The sequence below is a fragment of the Nomascus leucogenys genome, chromosome 22a, assembly GCF_006542625.1.
Source record: "Nomascus leucogenys isolate Asia chromosome 22a, Asia_NLE_v1, whole genome shotgun sequence".
Classification (NCBI taxonomy): domain Eukaryota; kingdom Metazoa; phylum Chordata; class Mammalia; order Primates; family Hylobatidae; genus Nomascus; species Nomascus leucogenys.
In genome coordinates, this window is record NC_044402.1 from 2,050,743 (window position 1) to 2,062,750 (window position 12,008).

General features: G+C 47.7%; 1 protein-coding gene across 2 annotated transcripts; it reads left to right on the forward strand.

The window, feature by feature from the left end:
• Positions 1 to 838: 838 nt before the first annotated feature.
• On the forward strand, positions 839 to 8,250 carry ATP5MPL (ATP synthase membrane subunit 6.8PL). Of its 2 annotated transcripts, XM_003276195.4 has the most exons (5): positions 888 to 918; positions 1,180 to 1,437; positions 5,396 to 5,519; positions 6,577 to 6,600; positions 7,837 to 8,250. In XM_003276195.4, the coding sequence occupies exons 3-5, from the start codon at positions 5,396 to 5,398 to the stop codon at positions 7,863 to 7,865; spliced, it is 177 nt and encodes a 58-aa protein (XP_003276243.1). In that variant the 5' UTR covers positions 888 to 918; positions 1,180 to 1,437; the 3' UTR covers positions 7,866 to 8,250. The 2 variants fall into 2 exon arrangements, with proteins under 2 accessions (XP_003276242.1, XP_003276243.1); XM_003276194.4 differs by lacking the exon at positions 1,180 to 1,437 and having other exon boundaries at positions 839 to 918.
• The last annotated feature ends 3,758 nt before the right edge of the window (positions 8,251 to 12,008 follow it).

Sequence of the window (12,008 nt, forward strand, 5' to 3'; positions counted from 1 at the left end):
TGATTTCTAGTTCTCTACAGGAAAATATTTCTAAAAAATATATATATATATATAATATATATTTTTTTTTAAGACTGTTAAGTCCAGTGTCTGGAGTCCCTGTGGAAGTTTTATATTATCTGCTGAGAAGAATATGCACAGAATACAGACATAAAAATATGCAAAGCAGGCCGGGCGCGGTGGCTTAGGCCTCTAATCCCAGCACTTTGGGAGGCTGAGGCAGGTGGATCACTGAGGTGAGGAGTTCAAGACCAGCCTGGCCAACATGGTGAAACCCCATCTCTGCTAAAAATACAAAAACTAGCTGGGCGTGGTGACCGGCGCCTGTAATCTCAGCTATTCAGGAAGCTGAGGCACGAGAATCGCTCGAACCCAGGAGGCAGAGGTTGCAGTGAGCCGCCATCACGCCATTGCACTGCAGCCTGGGCGACAGAGTGAGATTCCGTCTCAAAATATATATATTTTATACATGCAGAGCCAAATGACAATACAAAGGGCCAAGACACCACTGAAATGGGAGACTTGACTTAGTCTTTAACCTAACAGTAAAGAGGGTCCCTTTTCTTAGGTTAACCAACCCTCCCGGTATGGCTAGAACTCTCCTAGTTTCAGCGTTGAAGGTCCCGCGTCCCAGGAAACCCATCAGTCGTGGGAAGATGTGGAGGGTTAGCCAGCCCACAGTGACACACGCGGGCACACCCCTAAGGCACCCTCTCCCCGCCCCTTCTTGCCTGTGACACCAGGCGGCCGCCGGGGGCGCTGTGGTGCGCAGCAGCCGCTGGGGAGGCGCGCTGGCCTTGCGGCGTCTCTGCTGTTTCCGCCTTCCCGGCAGCCCCTGCGCGCGCCTGCGCACTCGGTGACCTTTCTGAGTTGGCTGCGGGTTTGTGGTGCGCTCTGAGCCGTCTGTCCTGCGCCAAGGTGAGTGCGGGGACCTGGACCTGGCCCCCGAGGTGCGAGACGGCGGTGGCGGGAGGGCGAGAAGCCGCCTTGGCCCCAGCAGACCTTGGGGTCCCACCCCTCCGCCGGCGCGCGCCTGCTTTTCCGCCCGGCCTTCCCTTCTCTAAAGGGAGGTAGGCCAGGGTCGGTTGCCAGAGGGAAGCATCGCCCAGGCCTGCGCCGCGTTTCCCTCCTTGGCCTTAACGCGCTCAGTGCACCTGAATTCTCCCACGCTTTTGACAGGGAGCGTACCTTGGCCTTGAGAGGTTCAGCTGCCTAACCCGGAGGCTACGCAGAGTTAGAGAAGCCAGAGTCCAAGCCAAGAACTCTGACTCCACATCCAGTCCCTTCTCTCCTTTATAACTCAAGTTTCCTTGCACCACACTTGTCCTCCACGTTATGCTGTACATGAGGCAACAGGGAAACTGAAAAGAGATCATACGGTGGTGATTGAAATTGTATGGAACTCGCGGGTCAGACATTTCCCATTTCCAGTGTCAGGTAATAGTTTGCCCTTAATGTAATGTGCCAAAACTTTGCAGACTTAAGTGAATACAGTAGACGCACGTTTGGCCTATGAATAGGATGGATTTTTAAAGGTTTGGTGCTGTAAAACTGACACAGCTAGGAAATGTGCCTGGGCAGAATGGACTCAAGAAAGGGGCCGGCCGGGCGCGGTGGTTCACGCCTGTAATCCCAGCCCTTTGGGAGGCCGAGGCGGGCGGATCACGAGGTCAAGCGATCGAGACCATCCTGGCCAACATGGTGAAACCCCGTCTCTACTAAGAATACAAAAATTAGCTGGGCGTGGTGGCGAGTGTCTGTAGTCCCAGCTACTCGGGAGGCTGAGGCAGGAGAATCGCTTGCACCCGGGAAGCGGAGGTTGCAGTGAGCCGAGATCACGTCATTGCACTCCAGCCTGATGACCTAGTGAAACTCCGTCTTAAAAAAAGAAGTATGGGCCCTCGTTTTATTGTATGTTGGGAACATGTAGCTGGGTGCGGTGGCTCACGCCTGTAATCCCAGCACTTTGGGAGGCCGAGGCGGGAGGATCACAAGGTCAGGAGATCGAGACCATCCTGACTAACACAGTGAAACCACGTCTCTACTAAAAATACAAAAAATTAGCCGGGCGTGGTGGCGGGTGCCTGTAGTCCCAGCTACTCGGAGAGGCCGAGGCAGGAGAATGGTGTGAACCCGGGAGGCGGAGCTTGCAGTGAGCCGAGATCGCGCCACTGCACTCCAGCCTGGGTGACAGAGCGAGACTGTCTCAAAGAAAAAAAGAAACCTCTGAAACAACAGCTAAAGGGACTTGCCCACAGTTGAGAGCTGACCAGGCAGAGCTGGTGTTGGAGCCCAGGATTGCCAGGCTTCCAAACCCATCGGTCCTGTAGAATGCTTCCTTCCCAGTCGTTGCTGAGAGATAAGGGATTCACTCCACGCCTCTGAACTCTTGTAGTCTGGGGCTTCCAGAAACCTCCTCTGGGTCTTGTTTGGATCATCTGTGACATATTCCCAAAGCAGGGCTGTTAGTTTCTTGGAACCTCACACTCTGTCAGAGCATTCGAGTAGTTTGAGGACAGGAAATTTGAGGGTGGACTATCTGCAAGGTGTTCCAGGAGAAGGACACAGTAGCATCCTGCAAGGTCACACCTCAGGCCAGACTTCACGAACATCCTTGCCTAAATAAGTCCTCGCATAGGGAAGAGCAGGAAAGCAGGTGTTGGAGGCAGGTTCTCGTCATCGGGAGCATGACATACAGATTTGGTGTGAGTGCAGTCCTGCTAACCTGCCGCGGGATCTTGGGCAGCTTTCTCCAAGTACCCACTTTATAGAAGTGGGAAGCCGTGTAGGAAGTAAGTACGAAAAGCACTTTTAAAATGCTGTTAAAGGGCTAGAGACAGAACTAACCACAATCAGGGCAGTCCCTGCTGTGGCTCTGGCCTGGCCTCCCCATTCTTGCCTGATTCAAGATACTAACTTAGTTCCTGGTTCGGTGCCCTGTTGGTGCTCCTATGTCCAGTAGCTTAGCCCCCACGGTGGGGGAGGAATCAAAGGGGCTCTGCAGCCCCCACCAGCTGCCCTCAAATCCCATCCAGGCCAGTTCCAGATTCTAAACTGAATTTTCTTCATATGGTCAAAACAGGAAACAAAAAAAAACCCTAAAGGAAAAAAAAAAAAAAAGTTGTTAAATTTAGAGAACAGTTTTAGAATAAAAGCTAAATTCTATGCTAGCCTCCAAGGCCCTTAAATGACATGGCCCATCTTCCTTCCCATAGTCCAGCCATGGCATTTTATGTAACGAGCATTTAATATACAGTACCAGACACTCAACACTTGACATAGAGTTACTCTATGTTATTCTCCATAACAACCCCTTGAGGTGGATCCTGTCTTTATCCCTGTTTTACAGATGAGAAAACTTAAGCGATTTAAGTTAGCTAGTAAATGACAGCCAGGATTTGAATCTGGCACTGTGGCCTCCCTATTCCTTCCAGCTCTCCAAGTTCATTCTGACCTCGGAGTCTCTGCCAATGCCGAGGATTCCTCTCCCGGATATCCTGACCCTTTATTGTTTCTCAGCTCCTAAAACAGTGTCTGGCACCGAGCACATGCTCAGTCCACATTTGCCAAGTGAATCCATGACCACACGATCCGGGTTTCAGTGATTTGAGGGCCGCCATTTGACCTTTGGCTAGGTTGGGCTTGTGAGGGATTCGGTGCTGTAAAGCTGACACACACCGCTGTGAAGTATGGGAAAGGGAGCACACTGCGGAGCAGTCGGATTCTGTGGAGCCTGAGTAGTGATGTGAAAGGAGCAGTGAGTGGAGGGGAGGGAGTGTGGGGTGGAGGCAGCTTTACAGGCTGCAGCCAACACGCAGTTCTTTCTTTTTTTTTTTTTTTTTTTTTTTGAGACAGAGTCTCACTTTGGCACCCAGGCTGCAGTGCAGTGGTGTGATCACGGCTTACTGACCTTCAACCACCCAAGCTCAAGCAGTCTTCCCACCTCAGTCTTCCAATAGCTGTGACTAACATAAAAAATTAGCCAGACAAGCACCACCACACCTGGTTAATTTTTTACTTTTTGTAGAGACGGGGTCTCCCTGTGTTACCCAAATTAGTCTCAAGCTCCTGGACTCAAGTGACCCTCCCACATCGGCCTTCCAAAGCGCTGGGATTACAGGCATGAGCCACCACACCCAGCCAAAGCAGTTTCCAAGTGAAATGAGAAGTGCTTAGATCTAGTCATTCCTGACAGCTATTTGACTGTAGTTTAATGGACCACTTCAGATGTTAAAAAGCATATTAAAATGAAAATGAGGACATCTAATTTGGGTTCTATAGTAGACAGTAAATTGTAAAAGTAATAAAAAGCATTATTTTGAGACCTGCACATACAAGCAAACTGTAAGTTCGGAATTTAATGGCTTTTCCCAATCAAATTCAGTAATTCATTAAGTAACTACCTTTATTGATTAAATAAGTTCTATCATAATTGGCAGTTCTTATGAAGTGACCTGGTTTTATGTCATCTGTTTTGTATTTAGCAGTAGACTTCAAGATGCAGATACAGCTGATCAGACTGTGCGGAGCCTGGCATTAGTTTCACAGGGAAATCACCATGCCCTGGCCATATTCTTTTTCAGCTTTGAATGCAACATTCATAACATGAAGATGAGAAGATACTAATTTTTCGATTTAGACATTAGAATCATGTGCAGTTCGGGGCATGGCATCAGGGTGGGAGAGGTGCTGGATGAGCTCTGTGATGTAAGGAAAGAGAAATGGCTAGGATGGCCAAAGGTGGGAGGAGGGGCCCTGGGGATGGATTGAGTTGGAAGAGCTATGGAAAGCATGAGTCCCAGGCCAGGCCCTGTGGCTCACACCGTAATCCTAGCACTTTGGGAGGCCAAGGTGGGCAGATCACTTGAGGTCAGGAGTTTGAGACCAGCCTGGCCAACGTGGCGAAACCCCACCTCTACTTTAAAAAAAAAAAAAAAAAAATGGCCGGGCACAGTGGCTCACACCTATAATCTCAGCACTTTGGGAGGCCAAAGCAAGGCAGATCGCCTGCGCTCAGGAGTTCGAGACCAGCGTGGCCAACATGGCAAAACCTTGTCTCTACTAAAAATACAAAAATTAGCCAGGTGTGGTGGCACGCATCTGTAGTCCCAGCTACTTGGGAGGCTGAGGCAGGAGAACCGCTTGAACCTGGGAGGCAGAGGTTGCAGTGAGCCAGGATTACACCACTGCACTCCAGCCTGGGTGACAGAGTGAGACTCCACCTTAAAAAAAAAAAAAAGGCGTGAGTCCCATGTGAGTGCAGAACAGGTGTGACACAGGCAAGGCTCCCTAGCAGTCATGGGAAATAGGGTTGAACGTAACAAATTAAAATCTTTTACCAGTTAGGTTTAAGGCAATAATCATTCTAATTTTTAATCACTGTGTTCATTTTCAGATGCTTCAAAGTATCATTAAAAACGTATGGATCCCCATGAAGCCCTACTACACCCAAGTTTACCAGGAGATTTGGATAGGAATGGGGCTGATGGGCTTCATCGTTTATAAAATCCGGGCTGCTGGTACGTTTCCTTATGTTTGATTTTTTTGAGGTCAGGAAGAAAATTATTTTCAAAAAGAATCACAATTCACATGGTAAAGGAACTGTGGGTTTTAACTAGGTGTGAACATTAGAGCTACCTACAGTCCTTCGTAAAAATACAGGGAGCACGTGTCAGCTGTAAGAGACATTTGGGAACAGTGGGGAATTTTTTTTTTTTTTTTTTTTTTCTGGGAGACAGTCTCACTCTGACGCCCAGGCTGGAGTGCAAAGGCATGATCATGGTTCACTGCAGCCTCCACCTCCTAGGCTCAGGTGATTCTCCCACCTCAGCCTCCTAAGTAGCTAGGACCACAGGTGCCTGTCACTATGCCCAACACCACCACACCTGGCTAATTTTTTTTTTTTTGTACTTTTTTTTTTTTTGTAGCGATGGGGTTTTGCCATGTTACCCAGGCTGGTCTTGAACTCCTGGGCGCAAGCAGTTCTCCAGTCTTGGCTTCCCAAAGTGCTGGAATTACAAGCGTGAGCCACAACACCTGGCCCAATTGGGGAACTTTGAACAAGACTTTAATATCAGAATTGTGAGTTTTCTTAGGTGTGAAAGTGGTATTACATTCGTTTTAAGAGATGAAGGCTAAAATATTTAAGGTATGGTTTCATGGTATGTGGTATTTCATTGCACCTTTTCTAAACTGTTCTGAATATTTGAAATTTGTTTGTAAAAAAATTTAAAGGGGAGGAATAACCACTTGGTTCTCAGAGCAGAGCAGTGTGGCCCAATCACATGTTACTAAGCCATTGATTACAAAGAGGAAAGAGAAAACTTTATGCTGCAAGACTAGAGTTTAGGACATTGTAGAAGGTAAGGAGCCCTGCAAATCTGAAAGGGCTGTTAGCTGTTCATAGAAGATCTTTGGTAGGAATTTTACCATTTCTTGGCTATAAGACAAATTTTCTGAAAGCTTCCTGAATTGCTTTACCTAAGCTACAATGCCTTCAGCTAAATGTTAATTTTGACAAAGGCATTTTTGTAAAGCATGGATGTGACTGCTTTTTTTTCCTTCCTTTTATTTTAGATAAGAGAAGTAAGGCTTTGAAAGGTAAGATTTTTGCTTCTGAAAATGGTTGGGAATGGAAAACAGCATCATGTCTTTTCAGGACAAAGTATATCATTGTTCTCAATTGAAATTGAAACATGGTTCAGTACATATGTAAGATGCAGTCGAAATGCTTCACAGCTTGAAGTTTGCTATGCCTGCTGGGAAAGAGAATTCTGAATTTCTGCTTTTTATAGTCAAGTGGATCAAGTAAAACTTCCCAGGAGTAATAGAGGAATGGATTAATTAGAGGTAGTCGATATCATCACCAACAGGGAAGCGCAAGTGAGCTGTGCGAGCATGCTGTCCTAGAAGTTCCCTAATGATGTGGTTTTGTTTATTTTTTTTTTGAGACAGTCTCGCTCTGTCGCCCAGGCTGGAGTGCAGTGACGCGATCTCAGCTCACTGCAAGCTCCACCTCCCGGGTTCACGCCATTCTCCTGCCTCAGCCTCTCCGAGTAGCTGGGACTACAGGCACCTGCCACCACGCCCGGCTAATTTTTTGTATTTTTAGTAGAGACAGGGTTTCACATAGCCAGGATGGTCTCGATCTCCCGACCTTGTGATCCACCCACCTCAGCCTACCCATAATGATGTGTTTTTAATGGTTTTGTTTTGTTTTTGGGAGACAGAGTCTCGCTGTGTTGCCCAGGCTGGAGTGCAGTGGCACAATCTTGGCTCACTGCACCCTCCGCCTTCCAGATTCAAGCAATTCTCCTGCCTCAGCCTCACGAGTAGCTGGGATTACAGGTGCCCGCCACCATACCCGGCTAATTTTTTGTATTTTTAGTAGAGATGGGGTTGGCCAGGCTGGTTTCAAACTCCTGACCTCAGGTGATCGACCCGCCTTGGCCTCCCAAAGTGTTGGGATTACAGGCGTGAGCCACTGCACCTGGCCTTTAATGTATTTTGAAAGAAAGAACCTTATAAATTTATGCCAGAGTGACAATGAAACTGTAGCCATTTGAATGTTACACAAACCCAGGACTGGCTGGGGTGTTTCCCTGCCCCTCTCTTCTTTGCGCTGTGAGTGACCACTGCCTGTCTGCTGTCATTACATGAACCCTTAAGCACTCTGGGTGTTTCATATAGAAATAATCCTACTTTTCAATAGTATTGAAAGGTGTCATTTATCTTTTTGGACTGTTGATCAACTTCTTTTGATACTTGTTTAATAAATTACATCCAACTTGTTCCTTCCTTCTTAAATTGTATTTATATATGCATCTCTTTCAAAAGCTTCGGCGCCTGCTCCTGGTCATCACTAACCAGATTTACTTGGAGTACGTGTGAAAGAAAACGTCAGTCTGCCTGTAAATTTAAGCAAGCCGTGTTAGATGGGGAGCGTGGAACGTCGCTGTACACTTGTATAAGTACCGTTTACTTCATGGCATGAATAAATGGATCTGTGAGATGCACTGCTACCTGGTACTGCTTTCAATGTGTTCCCCCTCAGCCCCCTCAGGTGTGTCAAATTATCTACATACTCTGAGTAGATAATTTGTCATGCAGCAGATGCAATCAATCTCACTGAGCCACCCATCATTGTGAAATAATTATCTCAGTTGTCACAGGAGTTGGTGATCAGGATCCAGGCACTCACTTGGATTCTACTGCTCAATAAACGTTTATTAAACTTGATCCTGCTACTTATCTTGTGACCTCTCTGAGCCTCTGTTTTCTTATTTGGAAAATGGAGATGTTAATTATGTAAGCTCCAACTTACGGTTATCATGAGGATAAATAAGAGAAAGATTTAAACTATGAAATCCTTTAGAAATAAGGTAGCATTTGATGACATAGTAGTTGAAATTATAAGCTGTAGGAGAAAAATGCATCAGGAAATAATCACAAGGCAAAGTATATAATAAGCCAATTAGGCCGGGCGCGGTGGCTCACGCTTGTAATCCCAGCACTTTGGGAGGCCGAGGCGGGCGGATCACGAGGTCAGGAGATCGAGACCATGGTGAAACCCCGTCTCTACTAAAAATACAAAAAATTAGCCGGGCGTGGTGGCGGGCGCCTGTAGTCCCAGCTACTCGGAGAGGCTGAGGCAGGAGAATGGCGTGAACCCGGGAGGCGGAGCTTGCAGTGAGCCGAGATTGCGCCACTGCACTTCAGCCTGGGCGACAGAGCGAGACTCCGTCTCAAAAAAAAAAAAAGACGATTACCAAGATCCCTAAATTGTGCACTAAAAAGATTCTAAAGCAGCAAGCATGGGGGTAAAAGTGAGTCCAGTTTGAAATCTGGCACTCTGCAGGTGGGTAGGAGAGCAGCTGTGGAATGGGGATGGTGGCTGCACCCTGGGTGTCCTGTCCTCTTGAGACCATCCTGTTTATCATCTGTGTCTCTGGCATTTAGCCTCATTAGTAAGACAACCAAAACCTGTCATGTCTTCCTCCAACAGCCTCAGGGTTGTTGGGCTGTGTGAGAAGTTTGCAGGAAAGCATTACACAGCATCAGTGGAAGTCAGCGTCAGGTCGTGTGAGATTCAGAGGGTTTGGTTCTGACACAGGAATCACATTTTTCCTGTGAATGCATTTTGTTCTCTTCTGCCTCCAGAAGATGAATCTGCTGTGGTACAGAAAGGCCCTACCTTTAAAATTATCCATCTGCCCAGCTGCTCAGGCTTGAGAGTGCATTAGAATCACCTGGAAGGCCCTAACAGCCAGCTGGGCCCCAGTGTTTCTGATTGCACTGCTGTAGGAAGGAGCCCGAGAACTTGTATGTCTAACAAGCATCCAGGACGTGCAGATGCCAGGACCTCAGTTGGAAAATTTCTAATGATACAAAGAACCCAGGCCTGTCCTACCACAGCCTTCACATCCACTGCATTGGCACCAGGCTCCAACCCTGTGTCACCCATCTTAGTGCATTTAGTCCACCTTAGAACCTAGTGAGGCATCAGTACAGGCCCTGACTTTCAGAACAGGAAACAGGCTAAGAGGCAGTAACACGCTGCAGATGTCGCAGTTAGCAAGCACTGGCTGGGACTTGAACCCCCAGAACCTGAACTCTGGTCCAAAGGGAGGTGAGGACGGGTGGTAGCTGCCCTCCCCGCCCCCACCCCCCACTTCACCCCCGGAAGCAGAGATTGATGTGTCTTACCCGGGAGGGCTTCCCCACAAAGGCTGGGCCATTCTTCTCCCTTTGACTACTTAAGGCTTCCTTCAGCAAATTACCAAGGTAGGTTGGGCGCGGTGCCTCACGCCTGTACTTTGGGAGGCTGAGGCGGGCAGATCGCTTGAACCCAGGACTTTGAGATCAGCCTGGACAACATGGTGAAACCCCATCTCTACAAAAAATACAAAAATGAGCCAGGCGTAGTGACATGCGCCTGTAATCCCAGCTACTGGGGAGGCTGATGCTTGAGGATTGTTTGAGCTTAGGAGGTCGAGACTGCAGTGAGCCTAAATCACACCACTGCATTCCAGCATGGGCAACAGAGCGAGACCCTGTCTCAAAAAGAAAACAAAAAATAATTGTATTTGCTATCCCAGAAACTCACACACTGAATCCCTCGGGGTTTTGGAAACAACCAGGTCTTGTCCCAAAGGCAGCCTGTAGGTGGAGCCAGAGGATGTCACCTGGGCTTCCCCATGGGCGAGGAGCACGGGGCCAGGAGGATCTGTTTAAAGGAGCATTTGGAGGGCGGTGCCAATGGGTAAGAGGTATGCACAGAGAGCCACGGGAGTGGACAGGGCCAGTTCAGGAAGGAATCCCAGAGGCTTTTTGTCCCAAAGCCTAGGCATTCATGCTGCTCTGACTCAATGCAGTGCGGTGTTAAGTGATGTTGAATTGTTAATCTTATTAGGTGATGATCACCACAATAGTGGTATTGTAGTTATTAAAGAAAATGTCTTAATGTCTTTGGTTTTAGAAATGGAGGTGCAGGCCGGGCACAGTGGATCACCTGAGGTCAGGGGTTCAAGACCAGCCTGGCCAACATGGTGAAACCGTGTCTCTACTAAAAATACAAAAACTAGGCAGGCGTGGTGGCACGCACCTGTAATCACAGCTACTTGGGAGACTGAGGCATGAGAATTGCTTGAACCCAGGAGGCGGAGGTTGCAGTAAGCTGAGATTGTGCCATTGCACTCCAGCCTGGGCAACAGAGTGAGACTCTGTCTCAAAAAGAAAAAAGAAAGAAATGCAGGTGCAATTATGTAGGTGTGAAATGATACCTAGGATGTACTTTAAGATACACTAGCAAATACTAGCCAGTCAAAACAGATTGGGGGGACGAAGTCTCTAGATGGGATGAGATTGGTAATGTGTAGAGGGAGGGGGTGGACATCTAGAAGTGCATTACAGAATTCACTCTCCATACATTTTAACTTTTCCCAATAAAAAGTTTTTAAAAATACTTAAAAAAAAAAAAAAGCCATGTGATGGAAGCCTTTGTTAGTATTATAATACCTGTTTGAGAAGCTGGCACTGTGCAACCCCAGGAAATGAAGGTAACGACTCTGCAGGCGGCTCTGTCAGACAGTGGCCATCTCATCGCCACTCTTCGCAAGAACCGCATCCCCTGATGTCTCTTACTACAAAGGAAGTCTCAGCTTTTTCACTTGTTTTCCCTCTTAAAGAATGATGTAATAGGCCGGGCGCAGTGGCTCACGCCTGTAATCCCAGCACTTTGGGAGGCCGAGGCAGGCGGATCAGGAGGTCAGGAGATGGAGACCATCCTGGCTACACAGTGAAACCCTGTCTGCTAAAAATACAAAAAATTAGCCGGGCGAGGTGGCAGGCACCTGTAGTCCCAGCTACTCGGGAGGCTGAGGCAGGAGAATGGCGTGAACCCGAGGGGCGGAGCTTGCAGTGAGCCGAGATTGCGCCACTGCACTCCAGCCTGGGCGACAGAGCGAGACTCCGTCTCAAAAAACAAACAAAAAAAAAAAAGAATGATGTAATATAGGCCAGAGTTAATGAACACCTAAGTCTAGAGGGAAAATGTCAGAAAACTCTCATTTAGTTAGGAACAAAAACTTATTTTTTAAACCAGGTACAGCAGCTCATGCCTGTAATTCCAGCACTTTGGGAGGCCCAGGCCAGAGGATTGCTTGAGGCCAGGAGTTTGAGACCAGCCTGGGCAACATGGCAAAACCCTGTCTCTACAAGTAAATTTTAAAATTAGCTGGCCGTGACAGCTTATGCCTGTAATCCAAGCTACTCAGGAGGCTGAGGTGGGAGGATCGTTTGAGCCTGGGTATCCAAGGCCGCAGTGAGCTAGGGTTGTGCATTCCAGGTGGCAGAGTGAGACCTTGCCCCCCGCCCAAAAAAAAACCTTACTTTTTAAACTAAATTTGTAACTCCGGACCGAACTGTTTATGGTTATAAAAACATTTTTAAAACTACAACTCAGGACTGAAATGTTCATGGTTATAAATGTTTCCATGCTGTCTTCCTGA